The 26,487-nt window shown below is 43.6% G+C and overlaps 1 protein-coding gene across 1 annotated transcript; it reads left to right on the plus strand.

Annotated features, from left to right (window-relative positions):
- The first annotated feature begins 1,603 nt into the window (after nt 1-1,603).
- LOC149440672 (retinal cone rhodopsin-sensitive cGMP 3',5'-cyclic phosphodiesterase subunit gamma-like) lies at nt 1,604-26,244 on the plus strand. Its single transcript, XM_089658260.1, has 3 exons — nt 1,604-2,012; nt 3,772-3,812; nt 26,037-26,244. Exons 1-3 carry the CDS (start codon nt 1,708-1,710, stop codon nt 26,111-26,113), a joined length of 423 nt encoding a protein of 140 aa, XP_089514386.1. The 5' UTR covers nt 1,604-1,707; the 3' UTR covers nt 26,114-26,244.
- The last annotated feature ends 243 nt before the right edge of the window (nt 26,245-26,487 follow it).

Below are 26,487 nucleotides of genomic sequence, written 5' to 3' on the forward strand. Positions count from 1 at the left end.
GAGGTGACTTTATTTAATAAACTGCTGAGATGGTGCAAGTGGCAATATGTGACATCTGGTTTATCTTTTCTCAGATGAATCTAGATGAGGATTCGGGAGGAGGAGGCTTCAAATTCAAGAAACGTGAGCGGAAAAATCGATAAGTATTTATGATTAACTCTTCTTGCCTGAGCCATAAATCTATAATTTTCTGAGCAATGCTAAGGGAACTAAATGGGGGGGCGTTGCTAAATAGTTGATGTGCTAAGCAATCGTGTTGCACCCTCCTAGTTAGACTATTAGGCAAATGTAGTTTTTGACTTGCTCTATAATTGCGGAAGTAGTGTTTGTTGGGTCTGGTTTGTTCAGAGCTTCACAGACTGGGAGTTTGATTGCTTGCCCCTGCCTCTGGAAGACGTTTCCAGAGCTAAGGGAGGGAGAATTCAGATAACCAGTCTGAATATTGAGCAGGGCTTAGCCAGTCTCTGGGGAGGTGTGCCCAGATGGTGGTTGGGATGCTGTTAAACAGTCTGAGCCCTGAGGAGATTGTCTTTTTCCTTTATGAGGGGATGGATCTTTGAGCTTGCTCCTGGAACCCTTGGGTCTCGATGATGGACTACTTTAGCAGAGGCTGAACCTATGGACTGAGCTTGTTAGAGGAGCCTGTGAGTAAAGTCTCTTTACTTGTATTCAAGCTTCTTTACGTCCCCACCTGTGAACCATGGCCTGTTCCAGCCTGCCTTTACCTGTGCTCAAACTACTTCATGGTTCCCAGCCATGAACCATGGACTGTTCCAGCCTGCCTTTACCTGTGCTCAAACTACTTCATGGTTCCCAGACATGAACCATGGACTGTTCCAGCCTGCCTTTACCTGTGCTCAAACTACTTTATGGTTCCCAGCCATGAACCATGGACTGTTCCAGCTTACCTTTACCTGTGCTCACACTACTTCATGGTTCCCAGCTGTGAAGCATGGACTGTTCCAGTCTGCCTTTACATGAGCTAAAACCACTTCATGGTCCCCAGTCATGAACCATGGACTGATCCAGTCTACCTTTACCTGTGCTTAAACGACTTCATGGTCCTCAGCCATGACCCATAGACTATTCTAGTCTACCTACCCTAGGGTTACTGTTACTGAGTAAGAAGTGTCCACTGCCAGCAATACATTCTGTTTTAGAGTATCCCTTATAATCCCAAATCCCCTCCCAAGTTCTACAAGCAAATAAACTCTCAGTAAGACCACCCCTAGACTGTTTAATGAGCTGGAGTGAATGGACTGTTGCTGTGTGCCTGGCTGCCTTGAATTGTTTAGGTAGGAACCTGTCTAATCATCATCAGCCCCTATGGGGGTAATGGTACATGGTGCTGATGTGCTATTGACCCAAAACTTTATCAAGATTGCATTGCAGGTGCCATGCAAATGTTACCTTCAGCCTCTGGAAATGCTTAGAGTTTTGGGTTTAGTTCATCTATTCCACTGGATTGCGCTACCTCCTGGCCAGAAATGGTATACACGATATAGTTTAAACAACCATTTCCAACCAGGATTCCTCTAGATGTTTCTAGCGAGTTCCTTGAAACTTTAATGTTTACAGAGGTGATTTTCCCTTTACAGGATTAAAACACCCTCAGAAAAGCCAGAGGACGATGAAAACCATAAAGTCGAAGCAGCCATATCCTTTACAGATATCCTCAGCCAGGCACACCAGACACCATCACGATCTATGCTGGGGCAGGATACCATTGAAGGCAGTGCAGAAGATGTGGGTGATGAAGGGGCGAAAGCTGATGCCAATGCAGAAGCGACCAATGAAGATGACAAGGAGGAAGGAGAGGAGAATGCCGGAGAGGAGAATGCTGCAGGAGAAGCCGAACCGAATGGCTTAATGAAAGTCAATGAGCTGACGACAACTTTGGACGTCCAAGAAGGGAAAGCCAAAGCGGGGCCGACTTCCAAGAAAGCTCCAAGGTTTAAACAAAGGAAGTCCAAAGAGTTTAAAAGCAAACCTCCGAAGAAGGGAATTTTAGGGTAAGAAAAAAAGTATATAATTCACAGCGTTTTTTAAGGAAACATGTAAAATTATTTTACCCCCGGTTCATATCTGTGCGGATGGTGCCGCTGTGGATCCGCATGAAAATCCGTGCAGCCGCACCACCCGCACAGAGAATTGCGGACCCGTGGGCGGGTGTCATTAGTTCTAATGGCACGCCGCCCGCACTGGGAAAAGCAACCGTACTGGGAACCGAGGTGCCCGTGTGGGCTGTGTTTTCCAGAGTAGTGCAGGGACTTCTTTCCCTGCGTGTCACGGGGCACGGGAGTCCATTTAAATGAATGGGCTCTTGTGCCCGTGCAAAACGAGGCCCGCATGGCCGCATGGGTGTGAACCTAGGGTTAGTTACAACTCATGGTTTGCCTACATTTATCAATTATGCTGATTGCATACATGCCAACTGTCTAGGACAGTCCTGAACAGTAACTCAAAAAGGCATTTATTTGGGTATCTGGGATGAGAATGGGTGGCCTTGCTTATTTAGGAATGGGGTATAATCAGGGGTGTATTTGCCACGGGCACCGGGGCTGGGCTGCAGAGCGGAGTGAGGGGAGCGCTGCTCCCTGGAAGAAGGGATGCCTGTTCTCCTGGGCAATGGGGCTGGGCAGCAGAGAGGAATGAGAGCTGTGGGCCGTTCTCCTGGGAGCCATGGGAGCGGCCATGAGGCTTTGGGAAGGCAGCCACTGTGATGGCGAGCCTCTTTCTGGGGGGGTTCGAGGGGGCTGTGGTGTGCAGAGTGGGGTTGCAAGTGGGGGGCTGGTGGGCGGTGGGGGCATCAAATTTATTTGAGTTGCCTAGGGCAGCACAAATTCTAAATGCACTCCTAGGTATGGTGAGACCATCCCATAAAGTAGGCGTGATGGATGGTCCCTTAAAATTTAGATATGGGATCTGGGTGGTACCATTTTCTAAATCTGGCATAATTTTGGTTCCCCCACCTTTAAAGTGGGTGGACCAAATGTGGAGAGTGGACAGTGTTAACAGTGTCCCATAATGTTGGTAAGTATGTAATTATGTTGTCCTCAGACAGGAAATGAGGGGAAATCTCTCCACTGAGGCCTCTACATCTGTAAAAATCTAGGTTCTAAACCGTCCCTGCTCTATACAAAACAGTCATATAAAATGTGTCTGGAAATAGGTGTGGATCAGGGCCAGGACAAGGGGTGGGCAGAAGGGCCAGCTGCCTTGGGTGTAGTGAAGCAAGGGGGAAGAGAATGGACACTGGGTGTTACACCCATTCTACGGCATGTATTAACAATGGAGAGCTGGCATGGAATCCTTGCCCTTGGTTGCTTGGACAACCCTGTCCCAGTATTGGTGCAGATTAAAATGATTTTGGCTGGGGTCACATGTAACATATTTCATTATTTTTAAAAATGACTGAGATAATCCTCAGGGCCCATTTGGCAGTGTGATCGTTTGTCCCAAGCTCTGTTGCTGTTGCTTTTGCTGCACAAGACATGTGACCTAAAGAAAAAAAAAATCAAGAAAGTTTAATTGTGGGTTTGATTTTCACATGACCATTGCACCTTCTGCCTTTATTGATGTGACTTGGCTCCTCTTTTCACCCACAATCTCAAAAAACATAAATATTGACCACTAATGTGTATGTGTGCCAGACTCTGGTAGGCACAGTGGAGTGTGAGCTCCTCAGGGGCAGGGACTAAATGTAATTAGACCTCTTTCATAAAATGTGTGGTGTTTTTACTTACACTGTTTTCTGTTTTATTAAACTAGTTTTGGAGACGAAATTCCAGGGATGGATGGACTAGGAACAGGTGAGTTACGGGAAATCTGTACTTTAAAAAAAACAAACAAACATAAATAAGGTCAGCTTAAGGGAAACAAGTACTGAGAGAAATATGCAAGCTGCTATCTACTTGGCTGATTGGATCAAAAGATTGGAGTGCTACACCAAAATGTTGAAATCCAGACTAGAGAGTTTATTCCAAACATGTTGTACATTTAACCCCAACGTGTTTCGGGGGCCTCAATCCACCCCCTTCATTAGGGTTACAGTATGATAAAAAGAATATATAAAAACATTAACATTAGAAATAAAAGAATAAATAAATATAAAATCCAAAATCATGTAATTTATATGAATTTGAAACCAGATTACTCTAAGGCAGGGTGTCAAACTGGCGGCCCTCCAGCTGTTGCGAAACTACAAGTTTCATAATGCCTCTGCCTTTGGGAGAAATGCTTGTAATTGTCAATCTTGCAATGCCTCATGGGACTTGTAGTTTGGCAACAGCTGGAGGGCTGCCAGTTTGACACCCATGCTCTAAGGCATACATTATGCAAGAAATTTGCTTGATTCAGTCAGTGTTGATAGGGGAATCCCTTCTGCAGCACTATTGTATTCTGCTTGCTGGCAGTGCAGGGAGCTTCCCCACCGGCAGAATACAATGATCACTGGTGGTTGCTATAGCCGCCAGCAATGATCAGGTCCAAAAACCCCCGACAGGCTGGTTGTACTGAAATTGATCAATAGATTGACTTCTGTACAACCAGCCTGCCCATAGATAGACCAAAATTTGTCCGATTCCTGCCGAACCAGCTGCATTTCAATCATCAAGTTGTGCTTCTCTGGCATTGTTACACTTCTTCACAAGGAGACCTATGTGTTTTATCATTCTGATTTAATCAGGAACATTTCTGAAGTCAGAATGACAAAATGCATAGGAGATCTATGTGTTTTTTCACTCTGACTTCATCAGATCAGAATAATCTGACTTCATGAAGTCAGTATGATAAATCAAATCAGTCAGGACTAACCTTCATCATCGTGTTGTGTGGCTCTGGCATGGTTACACGACTACACAATGATACATATGCATTTTGTCATCCCGACTTCCTCAGGAACACTTGTGATAAAGTCCTAATGACTAAATACATAGGATAGAACTAACCTAATGTTATCTTGTTGTGCTTCTCTGGCATTGTTATGATTCTACACAGGGACACCTATGTGTTTTGTCCTTCCGATTTCATCAGGTCAGAATAACCTGTCCTGATGAAGTCAAAATGAGGAAACAAACAAGTTGGAACCAACCCTCATCATCATGGTTTGCGTTTCTAGCATTGTTACCATCCTACATGAGGCGGCCCCTAGAACTTCTGAATTGACGTATACTTTAATTGTGCATAATTAACTTTAGAGTACTTTTAAGGTGTGATTTGACATTTTCATTTGGTTTTAGAATGTAAATAATGTGGGGTTACGCTATCTGGAGTTTTTGCTTTGTTTGAGAAACATATACTGTATTTGATGAAGAACACTGCTATGTGGATGGGAGCCACTGTGATCACATCACATTAATGTGATGCATTACATTGAGAGTCATTTGTGTATCTGGTGTAGAAAGATCTACCAATAACTTGGAGGTCAGTTCTTCAGGTGAGTGGTATTCTCACAGGTGGAGAGCTTCAACACAATGTTGACTAGTGGAACATTTGTGGAGACATTGAAAACCCAATAGGCAGACTAACCTTTTCTTGCTGAAGTTCAAACCGGGCATAAGAATGGGGAAGAAAAGGGACTTTGAACGTTGTTGGTGCCAGACGGGCTGGTCTGAATATTTCAAAAACTGCTGATCTACTGGGATTATCACACACAACCATCTCTAGGGTTTACAGAGAATCAGCAGAAAAAGAGAAAATATCCAGTGAGCGGCGGTTGTGTGGACAAAAATGCCTTGTGGATGTTAGAGGTCAGAGGAGAATGGACAGACTGTTTCAGCTGCAATATTCAGATGGTAGTGTCAGAATTTGGCATAAATAACATGAAAGCATGGATCCATCCTGCCTTGTATCAATGGTTCAGACTGGTGGTGGTGTCATGGTGTGGTGGATCCATCCGGCCTTGTATCAATGGTTCAGACTGGTGGTAGTGTCATGGTGTGGTGGATCCATCCTGCCTTTTATCAACAGTTCAGACTGGTGGTGGTGTCATGGTGTGGTGGATCCATCCGGCCTTGTATCAATGGTTCAGACTGGTGGTGGTGGTGTCATGGTGTGGTGGATCCATTCTGCCTTTTATCAACGGTTCAGACTGGTGGTGGTGGTGTCATGGTGTGGTGGATCCATCCGGCCTTGTATCAATGGTTCAGACTGGTGGTGGTGGTGTCATGGTTTGGTGGATCCATCCTGCCTTGTATCAATGGTTCAGACTGGTGGTGGTGTCATGGTGTGGTGGATCCATCCTGCCTTTTATCAACGGTTCAGACTGGTGGTGGTGTCATGGTGTGGTGGATCCATCCGGCCTTGTATCAATGGTTCAGACTGGTGGTGGTGGTGTCATGGTGTGGTGGATCCATCCTGCCTTTTATCAACGGTTCAGACTGGTGGTGGTGTCATGGTGTGGTGGATCCATCCAGCCTTGTATCAATGGTTCAGACTGGTGGTGGTGGTGTCATGGTATGGTGGATCCATTCTGCCTTGTATCAATGGTTCAGACTGGTGGTGGTGGTGGTGTCATGGTGTGGTGGATCCATCCTGCCTTGTATCATTGGTTCAGGCTGGTAGTGGTGGTGTCATGGTGTGGTGGATCCATCCTGCCTTGTATCAATGGCTCAGACTGGTGGTGGTGTAATGGTGTGGTGGATCCATCCTGCCTTGTATCAATGGTTCAGACTGGTGGTGGTGGTGTCATGGTGTGGTGGATCCATCTTGCCTTGTATCAATGGCTCAGACTGGTGGTGGTGGTGGTGTAATGGTGTGGTGGATCCATCCTGCCTTGTATCATTGGTTCAGGCTGGTAGTGGTGGTGTCATGGTGTGGTGGATCCATCCTGCCTTGTATCAATGGCTCAGACTGGTGGTGTAATGGTGTGGGGGATATTTTCTTGGCACTAGCAAGGTGTACCTAATAAAGTGGCCGGTGAGTGTATGCTGCTCCTTATACACTCCGCTCATCGTCTGTAGACATTTAGCCTCTCACAGCTGCAACCACAAAACTTTGCAAACCCTTTACAGAAGAATTTGGTAAACTGGGCAGCAGTGCATTTTTTTTTGTCTCCTGTATTCCATTGTTTTATTCTTTGCTGACAAAATGCACAGCGAGTAAGAGGATTTTTGTTAAAAATAAGCTCCTTATCCCTCCCATGCATCTCCCCATAGACAAGAAAATAAGGATTAGTGCCATCAGAACATGATGACGAGAGAGCATAATCCCGATTTACTTACCTAATAAAATTAAATGTGTATTAACCTCTTACTGGCCAGATGGATCAGCTTGCTGCAAAACCTCTCAACATTTGTATATGAGAAAGAGGGACACTGATTAGCACAAAGTATGTAGGCAAAGGACCGCTAGGCACACCCCAGGTTACATGGAAAATGATGAATTAATATGCAGAAAATGATTTCTTGAACCCACGTGGGTCTTTTTTCCATCACTACGTTTCCTTTACACCAGCTTTTCAAAATACCAAAAATAATTATTTGGATGTTAGATCGGGGTTTCTCTGCCAGGGTTTGGTGGGACCGTAAGGTTCCTCCAGAGGTTGCTCGGGGTTCCATGAGCAGTGAGTATTTTCAGCCTCTCAGATAAGTTCCCACTGACACCATTGCTCTTATTAGCTACCTGTAAGGGACCAATTCTTCCCACTGACCACACGTGTAAGGAGCGGTCTTCCCACTGACCATCACACTAATGTATCACGAGTTGTAGATATGGTACTTTGTAGGAAAAGGTGTTTCCTCTGTGTTAAAAAGGTTGATAAAACTGGTTAGATGAATGACTTAGTCAGGGGCGGACTGACAACTCATGGGGCCCCCGGGAAATAGGGGATCATGGGGCCCCTGTATCCTTGCCCAAACTCAAAAAAGCCTATGAAATAGGTACCAGGGGCATCTCATGGGGCCCCCTACTGACCCCGGGCCCTGGGCAGTGCCCGAGTTTCCAAATGGTCAGTCCGCCCCTGGACATAGTGTAGTATAACAATTTTGGCAATTAAATAAAACATTTGTTTTAGAGGTCAGTACATCAGACAAAAAAGAGGGACAATTGAGGAAGGAATAAGTACTTTGGGTGCTTTGTTATTGGTAAACTTCTAAGGCAAACCAGGTTGAAATTGCCGAACCATCAGTCCTGTTAGCCGCCTCCTCGTCATGGTCATCTAGTGGCTTCAACCCTTTCGGAGTCACTGAAATAAGTATGGGTGGGGGAAGGCGGGGGGATTTTATGTTATATTGTCCTGCTGTGGCCTTTTTTAGGTTTGGGGTGTGCAGCATAAACTGTTGTTAAAGGTGCCCTATTTATGCAGCAGCAGGTCTAGTGCACCAAAATTAACCCCTTCCCCCATAATTCACTCCCCATAATTTTAGTAAAAGCTAGGCATTCCATTCACCTCCCCAGAAAATACTAAAACTGAGAGGAAGGCCCAAAATGAGAGGCAGAGGTGCTGTGAGTGGCAATAGTAGGGGGCAAGCAGGTGCTACAGGACAAAGCAGTGGTGGGGCTGTACACACTGGAAGAAAGGTACATGCAGGACTTTTCTTCAGCTGGAACTTGGTGGAACCACCTCTGGCTCAGGCCTTCTTCTCCCTGCTCACCAGTCTCACTTGTAAACACAGAAGTCTGTCTTCTGTATTTACAAATGGCAGCTTCTCTACCAACGGCTCCCACAGATCTGATCTCCTGAGTGCAGGATGAGGACAAGGGAGATGCAGGTGTCCAGGGTGCAGTGCGGATATTGACACCTCCACCCGATGATCTCCCTGCAAGTTAGAGAGGAAGAGCCACCTACAGTGTTCAGGGAGGTACTAGAGCTGGTTGGGTGCTCCAGATTAATACAGCAACAAAAGTAGAACGTGTGGAAGAGGGTGGAGCTTGTAAAGGGGGGGGGGGGTGGGGGAGATGGGCATAGTGGAGGGGGGTTGCATGCAGAAGTCAGAGCTAAAGATGGGTGAAAGTGAGATGGGGATGGTAGATGTAAAGGTAAACAACTGTGGAAGAAGATAGCACACCCCTGAGCTCTGCATGCAGCGCACCCCTGAACTCTGCACTCTGTGTGTTGTGCAGCCCTGAACTCTGCACACTAGATGCAGCTCACCCCTGAACTCTGCACTCTGTGTGTTGTGCACCCCTGAACTCTGCACTCTGTATGCAGCGCACCCCTGAACTCTGCACTCTGGATGCAGTGCACCCCTGAACTCTGGATGCAGCGCACCCCTTAACTCTGCACTCTGAATGCAGCGCACCCCTGAACTCTGCACTCTGGATGCAGTGCACCCCTGAACTCTGGATGCAGCGCACCCCTTAACTCTGCACTCTGTATGCAGTGCACCCCTTAACTCTGCACTCTGGATGCAGCACACCCCTGAACTCTGCACTCTGTGTGTTGTGCACCCCTGAACTCTGCACTCTGGATGCAGCGCACCCCTGAACTCTGCACTCTGGATGCAGCGCACCCCTGAACTCTGCACTCTGGATGCAGCGCACCCCTGAACTCTGCACTCTGGATGCAGCGCACCCCTGAACTCTGCACTCTGGATGCAGCGCACCCCTGAACTCTGCACTCTGGATGCAGCACACCCCTGAACTCTGCACTCTGTGTGTTGTGCACCCCTGAACTCTGCACTCTGTATGCAGCGCACCCCTGAACTCTGCACTCTGGATGCAGTGCACCCCTGAACTCTGGATGCAGCGCACCCCTTAACTCTGCACTCTGAATGCAGCGCACCCCTGAACTCTGCACTCTGGATGCAGTGCACCCCTGAACTCTGGATGCAGCGCACCCCTTAACTCTGCACTCTGTATGCAGTGCACCCCTTAACTCTGCACTCTGGATGCAGCACACCCCTGAACTCTGCACTCTGTGTGTTGTGCACCCCTGAACTCTGCACTCTGTATGCAGCGCACCCCTGAACTCTGCACTCTGGATGCAGCGCACCCCTGAACTCTGCACTCTGGATGCAGCGCACCCCTGAACTCTGCACTCTGGATGCAGCGCACCCCTGAACTCTGCACTCTGGATGCAGCGCACCCCTGAACTCTGCACTCTGGATGCAGCACACCCCTGAACTCTGCACTCTGTGTGTTGTGCAGCCCTGAACTCTGCACACTAGATGCAGCTCACCCCTGAACTCTGCACTCTGTATGCAGTGCACCCCTTAACTCTGCACTCTGTATGCAGTGCACCCCTTAACTCTGCACTCTGGATGCAGCACACCCCTGAACTCTGCACTCTGTGTGTTGTGCACCCCTGAACTCTGCACTCTGGATGCAGCGCACCCCTGAACTCTGCCCTCTGGATGCAGCACACCCCTGAACTCTGCCCTCTGGATGCAGCACACCCCTGAACTCTGCACTCTGTATGCAACACACCACTGAATTCTGCATGCAGTGCACTCATAAACTGTACACTATGTACATAGCTCACCTCCAAACTCTGTGTTTAACCCCCCCCCCCCAACTCTGTACTCTGCATTCTGTATATAAGACCCTTCTGCTGAAATTGACTAAACCCGTTATTTAATGCAGTTTGGAGGGTGTGTGTTGGGGGAAAGGGGGTTTTGGGGGGGTCGTGGTTAAAGCGGTTGTAAAGGCTCAAGGTATTTTACCCATTCTGTGCATGAAGGTAAAAAACCTGTGTGCAGCAGTGCCCCCCAAACATTTACCTGAGCCCCATCACGATCTATCAATGTGACATGGCTCCATGTGTGAATGGACACACTGAACAGCGAGTGCCCCCATAGCAAGCTGCTTGCTATGGGGGCACTAGACAGAAAGAAGGAGCCAGGAGCACAGGCGGGGGACCTAAAAAGAGGAGGATCCAGGCTGCTCTGTGCAACACCACTGCACACAGCAGGTAAGTATAACATGTTTGTTATTTAAAAAAAAAAAAAAAGAACCTTTGGTAGCACTTGAAGTTCCTGCACCCTATTTTCTAAGAAAAAAAGCCCTGGGTACATGTAACCTTTTTTTACAAAGTGGCTGAACAACACAGTCACAGAATGCCCAGCAGATAGTCAAAACCTTCTACACCTACATCCTCCCATGTGAAGGGCAACCAATTGTCTGCCAGCTTTCCTAGTGCACTCTCTTCCCCCATCTTCTCTTTGAGGCTGTCCATAAACATCATACTGTTCCATAACGCCTTGTACAGCTTCCACACATCCCCCCAAACCTGTAATTTAAAGGATTTATGTACACTGCTCAAAAAAATGAAAGGAACACTTTGAAAACACATCAGATCTCAATGGGGACAAATGTCCTGCTGGATATCTATACTGATATGGACTGGGTGATGTGTCAGGAACGTAAGGATGCCCCATTGTTTGTTGGAAATGAGAATTATCAATCTACAGAGGACTGAATTCAAAGACACCCTGAAAATCAAAGTGAAATAATGATGCAGCAGGCGAGTCCATTCTGCTGAAATGTCATTGCAGCAACTCAGAATGGTCCTCAGTAGTCTGTATGGCCCCCACGTGCTTGTATGCATGCCTGACAACGTCGGGGGAGGCTCCTAATGAGACCACGGATGGTGTCCTGGGGTATTTCCTCCCAGATCTGGACCAGGGCCTCACTGAGCTCCTGGACAGTCTAAGGTGCAACCTGGTGGCGTCCGATGGACCGAAACATGATATCTCAGAGGTGTTCTATTGGATTTAGGTCAGGAGAGCGTGGGGGCCATTCAATGGTATCAATTCCTTCATCCTGCAGAACTGCGTGCATACTCTCCCCACATGAGGCCGGGCATTGTCGTGCACCAGGATGAACCCAAGACCCCCTGCCACCAGCGTAGGGTCTGACAATGGGTCCAAGGATTTCATCCCGATACCTAATGGCAGTCAGGGTGCCATTGTCTAGCCCGTAGAGGTCTGTGCGTCCCTCCACGGATATGCCTCCCCAGACCATCACTGACCCACCACCAAAATGGTCATGGTGAACCATGTTACAGGCAGCAGAATGTGCTCCGTGGCTTCTCCAGACTCTTTCACGTCTGTCACATGTGCTCAGGGTGAACCTGCTCTCATCTGTGAAAAGCACAGGGTGCCAGTGGTGGACCTGCCAATTCTGGTGTTCAATGGTAAATGCCAATCGAGCTCTGTGGTGCCGAGCAGTAAGCACAGGGCCCACTAGAGGATGTCGGGCCCTCAGGCCACCCTCATGAAATCTGTTGCTGATTGTTTGGTCAGAGACATTCACACCTGTGGCCTGTTGGAGGTCATTTTGTAGGGCTCTGGCAGCGCTCATCTTGTTCCTCCTTACACAAAGGAGCAGATATCAGTTCTGCTGATGGGTTAAGGACCTTCTATGGCCCTGTTCAGCTCTCCTAGAGTAACTGACTGTCTCCTGGAATCTCCTCCATGCTCTTGAGACTGTGCTGGGAGACACAGCAAACCTTCTGGCAATGACATGTATTGATGTGCCATGCTGGAGGAGTTGAACTGCCTGTGCAACCCCTGTAGGGTCCAGGTATGGCCTCATGCTACCAGTAGTGACACTGACCCTAGCCAAATGCAAAACTAGTGAAAAACAGTCAGAAAAGATGAGTAGGGAAAAAAATGTCAGTGGCCTCCACCTGTAAGACCATTCCTGTTTTGGGGGTCGTCTCATTGTTGCCCATCTAGTGCACCTGTTGTTAATTTCATTAAGACCAAAGCAGCTGAAACTGATTAACAACCCCCTCTGCTACTTACCTGACCAGATCAATATCCCAGGAGTTTTCATTGACTTGATGCTAGACTCGGATTAAAAAGTGTTCCTTTCATTTATTTGAGCTGTGTGTATTCATTGTGGCCCTCAAAGTCACAAGAAAAGGCTCTCTCTCTGATATAGGTTTTTTATTATTTATTATTATTTTGTTTCATTCTTAGATTGGTACATGTCCCTTATTGCAGTGTGCAGGTTCCAATGCCTCTTTTTTTTTTTTTAGAAGAGCTTTATTAGCCCCACAAAAGGAGCAATATCAAGATCCACCCCTTCTAGAGACTTATAGGATTCAAGGAAAAATCCAGATTTTCTGAATTTTTTCACTTAAGTGGCCACAAATCAAACCTGGACAGGTTCACACATCCCTACTGGACAGCATGGCAAGGCACAAAGCTACAGCAATACTTCTCAGCATGTGAATGCCATCCAACAGCTGTATTGTATAGGCCGAGGCTGACACCTAGTGGTGGATTTGGTTAATGCACTAATACTATAAAAATTACACAAAAGCAACAAAATACAGTATACAGTCTGCATTGATTTAGATACTTTTGTAAGGGCCTGTTCACAAGAGGGGTAGGGACTGTGTCTCCTCTGAAAAGTGATCTATGCTTGGAACACTTTTCAGGAGGTGTTTGCCAGGCACCGAGGAGGCCTATACCTGCCATACTATGGTGCCACAATCGTGGCACAACACCAAACAGCTGGAATAGTCACATTTGGCAGCAGCACTGGCCACCAAATGTGACATGCAGTTTAAGTTTTGCTGCGGCCACAAAGCACAACATCGCAGATGTGACATTTGTACAGCCATGAGCTGCTGTATTAAGGTACAGTTGGGGGGGGGGGCGGTACAGCCGCGACTCAACCTCCTGGTTCTACTGCCCCTCAGCTTCACATGTGAACGAAGCCCAAGGGAATGCATAATCTTTCTAGCACTCGATCACACAAAAGGTTGGGGGGTGGTAAAACCTGGCAATCGAGTCACAGTTTCAATGCTGCTTGCCCACTAACCCCTTTAGTGGCCTGGGGTGTGCACATGCTGTTCGCTGCAGTTGCAATGCTTTGGCAGGAATTATACCCTGGCAGGGGCGGACTGACAACTCATGGGGCCCCCGGGCAATAGGGGATCATGGGCCCCCTGTGTCCTTGCCCAAACTCAAAAAACCTATGAAAAAGGTACCAGGGGCATCTCATGGGGCCCCCTACTGACCCCGGGCCCTCGGGCAGTGCCCGAGTTTCCAAATGGTCTGTCCGCCCCTGTACCCTGGTCACTTTTGGCATGTGTTAGAGCCCACCAAATGCAACCCATACAAGTGAATGGGGCTGCTCTGCAAGCCCCCTTGCAGCCACAAGCAATGAAAGTCAATTATGTTTTAATCAAAACATTCTAATAATAATTCCGAATCTGCTTGCTGAAAATAGATAAGGGTTTTCCTTTTAAAAACAAATCCTTGACCCTAGGTTCACATCTGTGTGGGTGATGCCGCTGCGGATCCGCATGAAAATCCATGCAGCCGCACCACCCGCACAGAGAAATGCGGACCCGCGGGCAGATGACATTAGTTCTAATGGCACGCCGCCCGCACTGAAAAAACGCAACCGTACTGGGAATCGAGGTTTCCATGCGCGCTGCGTTTTCAGAAGTGCAGGGACTTCTTTCACTGCGTGTCACGGGGCACGGGAATCCATTCAAATGAATGGGCTCTAGTGCTCGAGCAAAACGCGTCTCGCAGGGCCGCATAAATGTGAACAGAGGGTCACATGTGGGGGAGCGGATGAAGAAAAGGCAAATGTGATCTTGGTTTTATTGGTGTTGGTTTTGCCGAATATTCAGCAATGGGAGGCATTGAGTTGTTTTCTGTTTTCATTTTTTGTGCCATACAGTTGAGTACTTCCCGCGCAAATGTTTTTGATTTGCACTAATCTAGCTGGTAGTATTTGGTGACATTCAACTGGACTCATTCTGTAATGTTGAAGACGTTTCAGGATTCTAGCCACTTCCTCAATTCCAATGAGCACCAGGAACATACCCCCACCTTCCCCACCTCCACGATCTTCAGGTACAGCAGGGGTTAGTACAACTAAGGAGCACAAGGGACATAACCCCTATGGAAGAAAAATATATTTGAAATACTAAAACTTTGGCCATGTTCAATATATTTCAAAATATATATGTATATACTGCATGTTGAAATGCGCTATTATTACAAAATATATGAAAAATATTTTTAAAAATATATTTCAAATGTACTGTATGTCTTTAAAAATACAAATCTACATTTTTGGAATACATTTACAAATATATGTTAAAATGACTTTTTTATATGTTAAAAAAAAAAATCTGAAGAATATATTTTTTAAAAAAATATATTTTTAAAAATCTATTTTTTATCTATCATATACTGTATGTCTTTAAAAATACAAATCTACATTTTTGGAATGCATTTACAAGATATATGTTAAAGTGACTTTTTTATATGCTAAAAAAAAAAAATCAGAAGAAGATATTTAAACAAATATATATTTTTAAAAATTGATTTTTTTAAAAATATAGTCTTCAGATTTTTTTAACATATAGAAAAGTCAATTTAACATATATTTTTACCTATATTTGTAAATGCATTCCAAAAATGTAGATTTGTATTTTTAAAGACATACAGTATATTTGAAAAGTATTTTTAAAAATAATTTTCATATATTTTGTAATAAAAACGCATATATATATATATATATATATATATATATATATATGTGTGTGTGGGGGGGTGTATATATATATATATATATATATATATATATGTGTGTGTGTGTATATATATATATATATATATATATATATATATATATATATATATATATATGTGTGTGTGTGTGTGAAAATATATATGTGTGTGTGAAAATATATATATGTGTGTGTGTGTGTGTGTGTGTATATATATATATATTTATTTATTGAAATATATTGAATATGACCAAAATTGTAGTATTTCAAATATATTTTTCTTCCATGTGGGAATGTGCAGTCAGCAAAATGTATCCCTTGTGCTGACTCCTCTTCCCTGTAGGTTCAGGGGACTGTTCAAGAAATCTAGGTCATACCTGTTTGTTGGCACAAAGAGGAATGCTTTCCGGTGGCACCTGGATTTGAGCCAGGGACAATCAAAACACTCAACCACCAAGCTATCCCCTGCATTTTCACTTGGGGTTTTATCAGTAGTTTGGAGGGGGGAGGTGCTGTTCAAAACAAGACATTTTCAGCCCATCATTCAAAACCTATGTTTTCTTTCCTACTTTTTTCTTTGATGTGGGTGTGACCTGATGGACACAGTGAAGACACCTTCTAGGGGCACAAAGATTTGCACCAGGGACCTCTTGATCAACAGTCGAGTGCTCTACCACTGCGCTATACCTCCATGTTCTTACAGAATTGTTTGAAACCTTTTTTCTTTGATAACTCCCCAAAAAAAGATATTTGCAGGCCATTGTTCAAAAATCAGAGGATGTGACCTGGTAGATGTGAACAATTATGAGGTTTCTCCTGGGGTAATCCTGGATTTAGCAAAGGACCATATCATTCTACCATCCAGTGCTCTTCCACTAAGCTACCCCAATGCTTTTCTACAGCTTTTCGACTTTTTGTTTCTTTCTCTTTCATAATTTCTTGTAAAGTTATTTTGCTGCTCAGAAATCTGAGGACGTGACCTGGCAGACACAAAGAATGATGACCACGGGACACATGGATTTGAACCAGTGAGCACTTGTTCTGCACTCTACCACTAAACTATATCCACCATTGTTTACACAGGCTTTTTATACTTTCTTTGTTTCTTTCTCTTTGATAAAAGACATTTCCAGGTCATTACTCAAAAGTCAAAGGATGTGACCTGGTGGGCACAAACATTTCCAGGGAGCACCCAAATTTGAACCTGGGACCGCTCAGGCTTTAGTCAAATGCTCTACCACTGATCTATAATACCACATCCTTTACCATTTTTTGTTTCTTTTTGATAGCTCCTAGAAAAGAAATTGGCAGACTATTGCTTGAAAATCAAAAGATGTGACCTGGGAGAAACAAAACAATGATAATGCTTTTTAGGGAGCACCTGGGTCCTCTCCATGTACAGTTGAATGCTCTACCCTTGAGCTACACCCCCATCTGCTCACACATGTTTTTCTCTTTCATAACTTCCTGACAAGAAGTTTGGAGGCCATCCCTTGAAAATCAAAAGGATGTGAACTGGCAGACACAAAACAAGGATATGCCCTAGTAGACATCTGAATTGGAACTAGGGACCTGTTTCTATCACTGAGCTATACTCCCATTAGCATTGCCTTGGTTTTTTTTTTAGCGTTCTCTTTGACAACTCCCTGACAGGTGCTTGGTGGCCATCCTTTGAAAATTAAAGGCTGGGACCTGGTAGACACAAAATATGGTGATGATGCTTCCCAGGATGCACATGGATTTGAAACAGGGATCTCTTGATTTGTAGTCCAATGCTCTACCACAGAGCTATGACTTTCCTTGAACCTGTCTATTTGATAAATTTTAGACAAGACGTTTGCAGGTCATCAGATAAAGTATGTGATCTGGAAGATACAAAGAAAGCGGATGCCTTTCAGGGGGCACTCGGATTTGAACCAGAGACTTCTCAACCAGCAGTTGCATGCACTACATTGAAGCTATACCCCCACAGGTTTCACAGCTTTTTAAATAGTTTTTTTTCTCTTTGTTAACTCCTACTCAAGATATTTGTAGATCACCTTTCAAAAATCAGTGGATGTGATCAGACAGCCATCAGCAAAGATGATGCTTTCTAGGAAGGAACCTGGATTCATAACAGGGACCACTCAATCTGCAGGTGAATTCTCTACTACAAAGCCAGAGTGCTTTGGGCTTCTCAACCTATTCTGAAAATCAAAGGATGGGACCTGACAGACTCAAAACAGCAATGAGGCCTTAAAGATGGTTCCTGGATTTGTCCCTAAAAAGATGTTTGCAGGCTCATGCTTGCCAACACAAACAATGATGATGCTTTCTAGTGGGCACCTGCAGTTGAGCCAGGGACCTCTTGATCTGCAGTCAAATGCTCTACCACTAAGCTATACCTCACATACTATCCAAGGTTTTTTTTTTTTAACTTTTTAAAAAATGTAGATGCAAATGGAGAGTTTGAAAAACTTAGAAGGATCTTTAACAAACATTGCATCCCTGTGTCTTTCAAGCCCGTAATATGCCAAGACAGAGGCTTGTTCATCGAAAGGACCCAACACACAAACACCAGCCAAGTAACATGCAGTATAGTGTAGTGAGGAATGCAATGAAATTATATAGGCCAAGCAGTCTTCCTAAATATTAAGAAAAATTAGCATTCTTTTGAAGACAGTAAGGGCCACATTTTGGACAGAGATGATAATTGGGTCACAAGCAGGGCCGGACTGACAACCCAAGGGGCCCCCGGGCAATAGGGGATCATGGGGCCCCTGTATCCTCGCCCACACACAAACCACACCCAACAAAGCCTATGAAAGGTACCAGGGGCATCTCATGGGGCCCCCTACTGACCCCGGGCCCTCGGGCAGTGCCCGAGCACCTGAATAGTCATTCCGCCCCTGGTCACAAGAGACGTAAAAGTCCATCTATGTCAAACTGTTCAACAACTATCCTTGACCAGGGGTGGGGGCTTTCAACACCTTCTGTATTTAGCCATGTGCCTCAAAGAATCCACACCTATGCAGACTTTCTGATGCCAAGGATGGGATTACGTAACTAGAACTCGGTGGTTCCACAACTTTTACACCTCCCATCCACTTCTTGCACATGAAACATTTACCCTTTACACATTCCGTGATGATTGGAATAATGTTTTGATGCTGCCAGTGTGGAGGTAAATGTCGGGGAATGTTTTCTGACACTTATTAGCTCCAAGGAAGCTTCTTGGATAAGCTATGAAATATCTTCAACATTTCAGAACAAATCCGGTTGAATGTGATTAACTACTACCAGCCATACCATGACCTGAATAAATAAAAATTGTCAGATATATCTGCACTAACCATTACTTTTTCAGTACAAGCTTTTTGGGGTCTCTCTGGCTCGGTCACACTAGTGCAACTCCAAAGTTGCACAATTTTCCAGTGTGACTTCCATGCAACTTTATAATTAGAGATGAGCGAATTATTCAAAAATTCGATTCGGCTGATTTGCCGAATTTGCGGGAGAAATTCGATTCGATGCGAATTTATTCGCTACGAATTTAACTTATAAAAAGGGTTTCTAGGCTTCAGAGAGCCTTTAAATTAGTGCAGAACACTGTACCTTTAATTTAAATGCCCTTGGAGATGAGGAAGGAGAAGGAGAAGGAGAAGGATGAGAAGAAGGAGAAGGAGAAGGATGAGAAGAAGGAGAAGGAGAAGGATGAGAAGAAGGAGAAGGAGAAGGATGAGAAGAAGGAGAAGGAGAAGGATGAGAAGAAGGAGAAGGATGAGAAGAAGGAGAAGGATGAGAAGAAGGAGAAGGATGAGAAGAAGGAGAAGGATGAGAAGAAGGAGAAGGATGAGAAGAAGGAGAAGGAGAAGGATGAGAAGAAGGAGAAGGATGAGAAGAAGGAGGATGAGAAGAAGGAGAAGGAGAAGGATGAGAAGAAGGAGAAGGATGAGAAGAAGGAGAAGGAGAAGGATGAGAAGAAGGAGAAGGATGAGAAGAAGGAGAAGGATGAGAAGAAGGATGAGAAGAAGGAGAAGGATGAGAAGAAGGATGAGAAGAAGGAGAAGGATGAGAAGAAGGATGAGAAGAAGGAGAAGGATGAGAAGAAGGAGAAGGATGAGAAGAAGAAGAAGGATGAGAAGAAGAAGAAGGATGAGAAGAAGAAGAAGGATGAGAAGAAGAAAAAGGATGAGAAGAAGGAGAAGGATGAGAAGAAGAAGAAGGATGAGAAGAAGGAGAAGGATGAGAAGAAGGAGAAGGATGAGAAGAAGAAGAAGGATGAGAAGAAGAAGAAGGATGAGAAGGAGAATTCCAAGCCGGCAAAAAGTGTATCTGCAGAGCTCCGCTATTTCTTAGCGGAGCTCTGCAGATACACTTAGCGGAGCTCTGCAGATAAACTTAGCGGAGCTCTGCAGATACACTTTTTGCCGGCTTGGAATTCTTCTTATTTTCATCCTACTTCTTCTTCTTCTTCTTCTTCATCCTCATCCTCAGAAGAAGAAGAAGAGGATGAGGATGAGGATGAAGAGGAAGAAGAAGAAGAAGTAGGATGAAAATAAGAAGAATTCCAAGCCGGCAAAAAGTGTATCTGCAGAGCTCCTCTATTCTGCAGATACACTTAGAGGAGCTCTGCAGATACACTTTTTGCCGGCTTGGAATTCTTCTTATTTTCATCCTACTTCTTCTTCTTCTTCTTCATCCTCATCCTCAGAAGAAGAAGAGGATGAGGATGAGGATGAAGAAGAAGAAGTAGGATGAAAATAAGAAGAATTCCAAGCCGGCAAAAAGTGTATCTGCAGAGCTCCGCTAAGTGTATCTGCAGAGCTCCGCTATTTCTGACAGTTCTCTGACATTCACTCCATACAGCGGTTGAAACATTGTATCTATTTGTTTCCATAAATGGAAACAAATAGATACAATGTTTCAACCGCTGAGCTCTGCAGATACACTTAGCGGAGCTCTGCAGATACACTTAGCGGAGCTCTGCAGATACACTTAGCGGAGCTCTGCAGATACACTTTTTGCCGGCTTGGAATTCTTCTTATTTTCATCCTACTTCTTCTTCTTCTTCACCCTCATCCTCAGAAGAAGAGGATGAGGATGAGGATGAAGAGGAAGAAGAAGAAGAAGAAGAAGTAGGATGAAAATAAGAAGAATTCCAAGCCGGCAAAAAGTGTATCTGCAGAGCTCCTCTATTCTGCAGATACACTTAGAGGAGCTCTGCAGATACACTTTTTCCCGGCTTGGAATTCTTCCTATTTTCATCCTACTTCTTCTTCTTCTTCTTCATCCTCATCCTCAGAAGAAGAAGAGGATGAGGATGAGGATGAAGAAGTAGGATGAAAATAAGAAGAATTCCAAGCCGGCAAAAAGTGTATCTGCAGAGCTCCGCTAAGTGTATCTGCAGAGCTCAGCGGTTGAAACATTGTATCTATTTGTTTCCATTTATGGAAACAAATAGATACAATGTTTCAACCTCTGTATGGAGTGAATGTCAGAGAACTGTCAGAAATAGGCTATTTCTGACAGTTCTCTGACATTCAATACTCCATACAGCGGTTGAGGAGTGAATGTCAGAGAACTGTCAGAAATAGCCTATTTCTGACAGTTCTCTGACATTCACTCCATACAGCGGTTGAAACATTGTATCTATTTGTTTCCATAAATGGAAACAAATAGATACAATGTTTCAACTGCTGAGCTCTGCAGATACACTTAGCGGAGCTCTGCAGATACACTTAGCGGAGCTCTGCAGATACACTTTTTGCCGGCTTGGAATTCTTCTTATTTTCATCCTACTTCTTCTTCTTCTTCATCCTCATCCTCATCCTCAGAAGAAGAAGAGGATGAGGATGAGGATGAAGAGGAAGAGGAAGAAGAAGAAGAAGAAGAAGTAGGATGAAAATAAGAAGAATTCCAAGCCGGCAAAAAGTGTATCTGCAGAGCTCCTCTATTCTGCAGATACACTTAGAGGAGCTCTGCAGATACACTTTTTGCCGGCTTGGAATTCTTCTTATTTTCATCCTACTTCTTCTTCTTCTTCATCCTCATCCTCAGAAGAAGAAGAAGAGGATGAGGATGAGGATGAAGAAGAAGAAGAAGAAGTAGGATGAAAAGAAGAATGAAAAGAAGAAGCAGAATGAAAAGAAGAAGAAGAAGAATGAAAAGAAGAATGAGAAGAATGAAAAGATTCTTCTTCTTCTTTTCATTCTTCTTCTTCTTTTCATTCTTCTTCTTCTTTTCATTCTTCTTCTTCTTCTTCTTCTTTTCATTCTTCTTTTCATTCTTCTCATTCTTCTTTTCATTCTTCTTTTCATTCTTCTTCTCATTCTTCTTCTTTTCATTCATTCTTCTTCTTTTCATTCTTCTTCTTTTCATTCTTCTCATTCTTCTTTTCATTCTTCTTCTCATTCTTCTTCTCATTCTTCTTTTCATGAAGAAGAAAAGAAGAATGAGAAGAATGAAAAGAAGAATGAAAAGAAGAAGAAGAAGAATGAAAAGAAGAATGAGAAGAAGAATGAAAAGAAGAATGAAAAGAAGAATGAGAAGAATGAAAAGAAGAAGAATGAAAAGAAGAAGAAGAATGAAAAGAAGAAGAAGAAGAATGAAAAGAAGAATGAAAAGAAGAAGAAGAATGAAAAGAAGAAGAAGAATGAAAAGAAGAAGAAGAAGAAGAAGAATGAAAAGAAGAATGAAAAGAAGAAGAATGAAAAGAAGAAGAAGAAGAATGAAAAGAAGAATGAAAAGAATGAGAAGAATGAAAAGATTCTTCTTCTTCTTCTTTTCATTCTTCTTTTCATTCTTCTTCTTCTTTTCATTCTTCTTCTTCTTTTCATTCTTCTTTTCATTCTTCTCATTCTTCTTTTCATTCTTCTCATTCTTCTTTTCATTCTTCTTCTCATTCTTCTTTTTCTTTTCATTCTTCTTTTCATTCTTCTGTTCATTCTTCTTCTCATTCTTCTTCTTTTCATTCTTCTTTTCATTCTTCTTCTCATTCTTCTTTTCATGAAGAAGAAAAGAATGAAAAGAATGAAAAGAAGAATGAGAAGAAGAATGAAAAGAAGAATGAGAAGAATGAAAAGAAGAAGAATGAAAAGAAGAAGAATGAAAAGAAGAAGAAGAAGAATGAAAAGAAGAAGAAGGAGAATGAAAAGAAGAATGAGAAGAATGAAAAGAAGAAGAAGAAGAATGAAAAGAAGAAGAAGAAGAATGAAAAGAAGAAGAAGGAGAATGAAAAGAAGAATGAGAAGAATGAAAAGAAGAAGAAGAAGAATGAAAAGAAGAAGAATGAAAAGAAGAATGAAAAGAAGCAGAAGAATGAAAAGAAGAAGAAGAAGAATGAAAAGAAGAATGAAAAGAAGAATGAGAAGAATGAAAAGATTCTTCTTCTTCTTTTCATTCTTCTTTTCATTCTTCTTCTTCTTTTCATTCTTCTTCTTTTCATTCTTTTCATTCTTCTCATTCTTCTTTTCATTCTTCTCCTTCTTCTCATTCTTCTTTTCATTCTTCTCCTTCTCATTCTTCTTTTCATTCTTCTTCTCATTCTTCTTCTTCTTTTCATTCTTCTTTTCATTCTTCTTCTCATTCTTCTTCTCATGAAGAAGAAAAGAAGAATGAGAAGAATGAAAAGAAGAATGAAAAGAAGAAGAAGAATGAAAAGAAGAATGAGAAGAAGAATGAAAAGAAGAATGAAAAGAAGAATGAGAAGAATGAAAAGAAGAATGGAAAGAAGAAGTATTCCAGTACAGCAAAAAGTGTATCTGCAGAGAGCTCCGCTATTTCTGACAGTTCTCTGACAGTTCCTTCACATTTACAGCGGTTGAAACATTGTATCTATTTATTTCCGAATAAAAACATCTGTATCCTAAATGGAAACAAATAGATACAATGTTTCAACCGCTGTACATGTAAAGGAACTGTCAGAGAACTGTCAGAAATAGCGGAGCTCTCTGCAGGGACACTTTTGCCGGCTGATCGGGAAAAATCCGATTCGCGCACCCGAATTATGCAAATATTCGGATTCGACGCGAATCAAATTTTTCCTGAAATTCGAAACGAATTCCACTTCGCCTGGTTCGATTCGCTCATCTCTATTTATAATGTATGGCACTTAAGTCGCCAGAAAGTTGCATAAACGTAGTGCAGGAACCTATTTCAAAGATGTTGCGACTAAAGTCACATAGATTGGAATCGGTATCATTGAAATAAATGGGTTGCGACTTGTCATGCGACTTTGGACATATGAAGTTCACTCGTGTGAGCCAAGCCTCCAGCTCATTTAGGTATTTGATCCAGATTAAGAGGATAGTCTGCTGACAGCTTGTTCTGAAAAACTGAAATATAACTAAAAGGCAATTTACACTTTTGGACAGAGTAGAGAGGGATTGGAATACCTGTCAGGTTTTTATTGCTGTCAGTGCCCCCATTAGGGACATTTACCTTCTCTATTTGCCCTGGTGACTGTTATCACCTATGTAAGTAAAAGAAACCCCCAAATTTTGGGTTGTCACCAGAACAAGATTATTATTATTCTTATACAGGATTTTTATGGTGCCAACAGTTTGCTCAGCACTTTACAATATAACGGGAGACAATACAGCCACAATACAGTTCAATACAAGAGGGATAGGAGGGCCCTGATCCTGGGAGCTTACAATCTAGGAGGGAGGGCTAGTGGTACAAAAGGTAGTAACTTTGGACTGGTAGGAGGAATAGAAGATACCATTATTAGCTGAGGGCAGGATAGGCTAGAAAAAAGGGGGATATTTCCATTGGGGACATTAATGGATTTTCTCTCACTTCCTGTTTTGACTATGGGACAGGGAGTGAAGGGAAATCTCCCCAATGGGACACCCAACTGTTGTATTAGTGACTTATCCCTTGCTGAGAACTCTAGGCCTGTATAAGCAGATACAATCACCGCAGACACAATCACCGCAGACAGTCTTTATCAGATAGCTGAACTCACCAAACACCTGTTTTCTCTCATCCACGGATCTTGATTTCAATTCAGAAGGTACAGCAGACAACAAGATGTAAAAGATGAATGAAAGGATGGTACGTGCGTGCCACACCGGGTGACACCTACCGCACGGGGATCCCCGCAGGATAGATCAGATCTGCGAATTGAGCATAATGGATCGGAGTCCGATCCATTATGCTCCCCAGTCCATAGATCCCATCCATCCTGCGGGGATCGTCGGCTTGCTTTACAACTTACCTTTATCGTGGAGCGGGTCCGGTGTCACCACATATAGGTTGCATGCTGACGATCCCCGCAGGATGGATCAGATCTGTGGATAGGGGAGCATAATGGATCGGAGTCCGATCCATTATGCTCAATCCGCAGATCCGTTCCATTCTGCAGGGACCGTTGGAGGGGGTGTCACCAAGTGTTATCGCACCAGGTGACACCAACCCTAGGGACGCCCCTGGTAATGTGTCCCCAAAATGTGAGCAGATTACATGTGGCCGAAAGACTAGCAGCTATATTCATCCTTCCCAAGAAGACAGTGAAGTAGAAAGAGGAAATACATCACAAGTGGGAGGGACCACAGAAAAGGATGGTGCCATAACCAAAATTTCCACAAGATGGCAGTATATTAACATTAGCCATAACTATGCATTGCATTCTATTGTTACACAATAAGTGTACCAGCATAGACAGGGATGGCAAAATAAATTCTGACAGGGGTTAGAACACTCCCTAGGTCTATCCAAAATTCAGAAAAGGTTTGTCTTTAGTTCTACTTTAACAGTTAATGTAGTTTAAAAAAAAAAAAAGTATCACAGATGGTACTCCACTGCAAGTGCACTAATGGTTGTAATCACCTGCCACCTGTAGAGAGATAGATAGAAGCTGCATGGAGTCAGTATATCAGAGGTCGCTTTGTGCCAGGACTTAGCCAATAGTTCAGAACAGCTCAGTAAAGGTAGTCATGTAATGTAACATTTAAAGTAACCCTGTCATTAAACTATAAGGGAGGCCATTGCCGACTGCTTTCTGTAAATGCTAACCGCCTGGCTCTCATGCTCACCGGCTGGGTTAAGTCGCTTCGGCAGCTGACCTGGAACAAATCTGCAGACGGAGATAGACTCATTCACTAATTAACCTGCCTAAATAATTTCTGCAGTTTTGTTTTTTTTTTGGCTATGCGGTTTTGTTTTTATTAATTTGCATTTTCACTTCTTTTACATTTATGTTTTTTGATCCATTTGTTTAAATTTGTTACATTTGTTTATTTTACACACTGTAACAAAGGCAGTCTGCCAGCTTCAGCTGTCATAGCACCTTTCTTTGTGTGACAGCTGCATCCTTGCGGGTTTTGTTTGTAAACAAACCTCATGGGGCCACCATAAAGATCCACTCCGATTGGTTTCTGGAATCGGAAGCTGTTGTTGACAAGTGTGGTTTATTGAACTAGAAATGAGCACAGCTGGAAGGTAGTTTAAAGTTGACTCAACATTGGGCACCATGAGAACATTATTCTACAGACTGCAAGCAGAAAGGGTTTTAGGGGTGTATGGCAGCCAGGCAGTTAGCATTTTTCAGAGGGGAATTGATGGATTGATCCTTGATTAGTTAACTCCTTGGATCACTAATTGATATTTATTCATTATCTTGCAGATATCACTGTTATATGTCCTTGGGAGGCGTTCAGCCACCTGGAGTTGCATGAACTGTCCCAGTTCGGGATCATCTGAGAAGGAATGGACCAGCTCTGCTCTTGTATTTTGTGCTCATTTTCTCTCCTGCCAGTATAATATGCTACCTCCGGGGGGCTCCACAGTTATCAATGAATGAACACATCTTTGTTGGAATTAAAATGATAGAATTTAGAACAAAAAAGAAAGACCTTATCAGTGTCTCCATCAGATTCCCCTCTTACATCATGGTCCACATCATGTTCATCATCAAACCCCCCCCCTTACATCATGGTCCACATCATGTTCATCATCAAACGCCCCCCCCCCCTTACATCATAGTCCACATCGTGTTCATCATCAAACCCCCCCTTACATCATGGTCCACATCATGTTCATCATAAACCCCCCCCCCTCCCCTTACATCGTGGTCC

Source organism: Staurois parvus, unplaced genomic scaffold, assembly GCF_062004578.1.
Source record: "Staurois parvus isolate SC_StPar_1 unplaced genomic scaffold, SC_StPar_1.0 ptg001060l, whole genome shotgun sequence".
Classification (NCBI taxonomy): Eukaryota; Metazoa; Chordata; class Amphibia; order Anura; family Ranidae; genus Staurois; species Staurois parvus.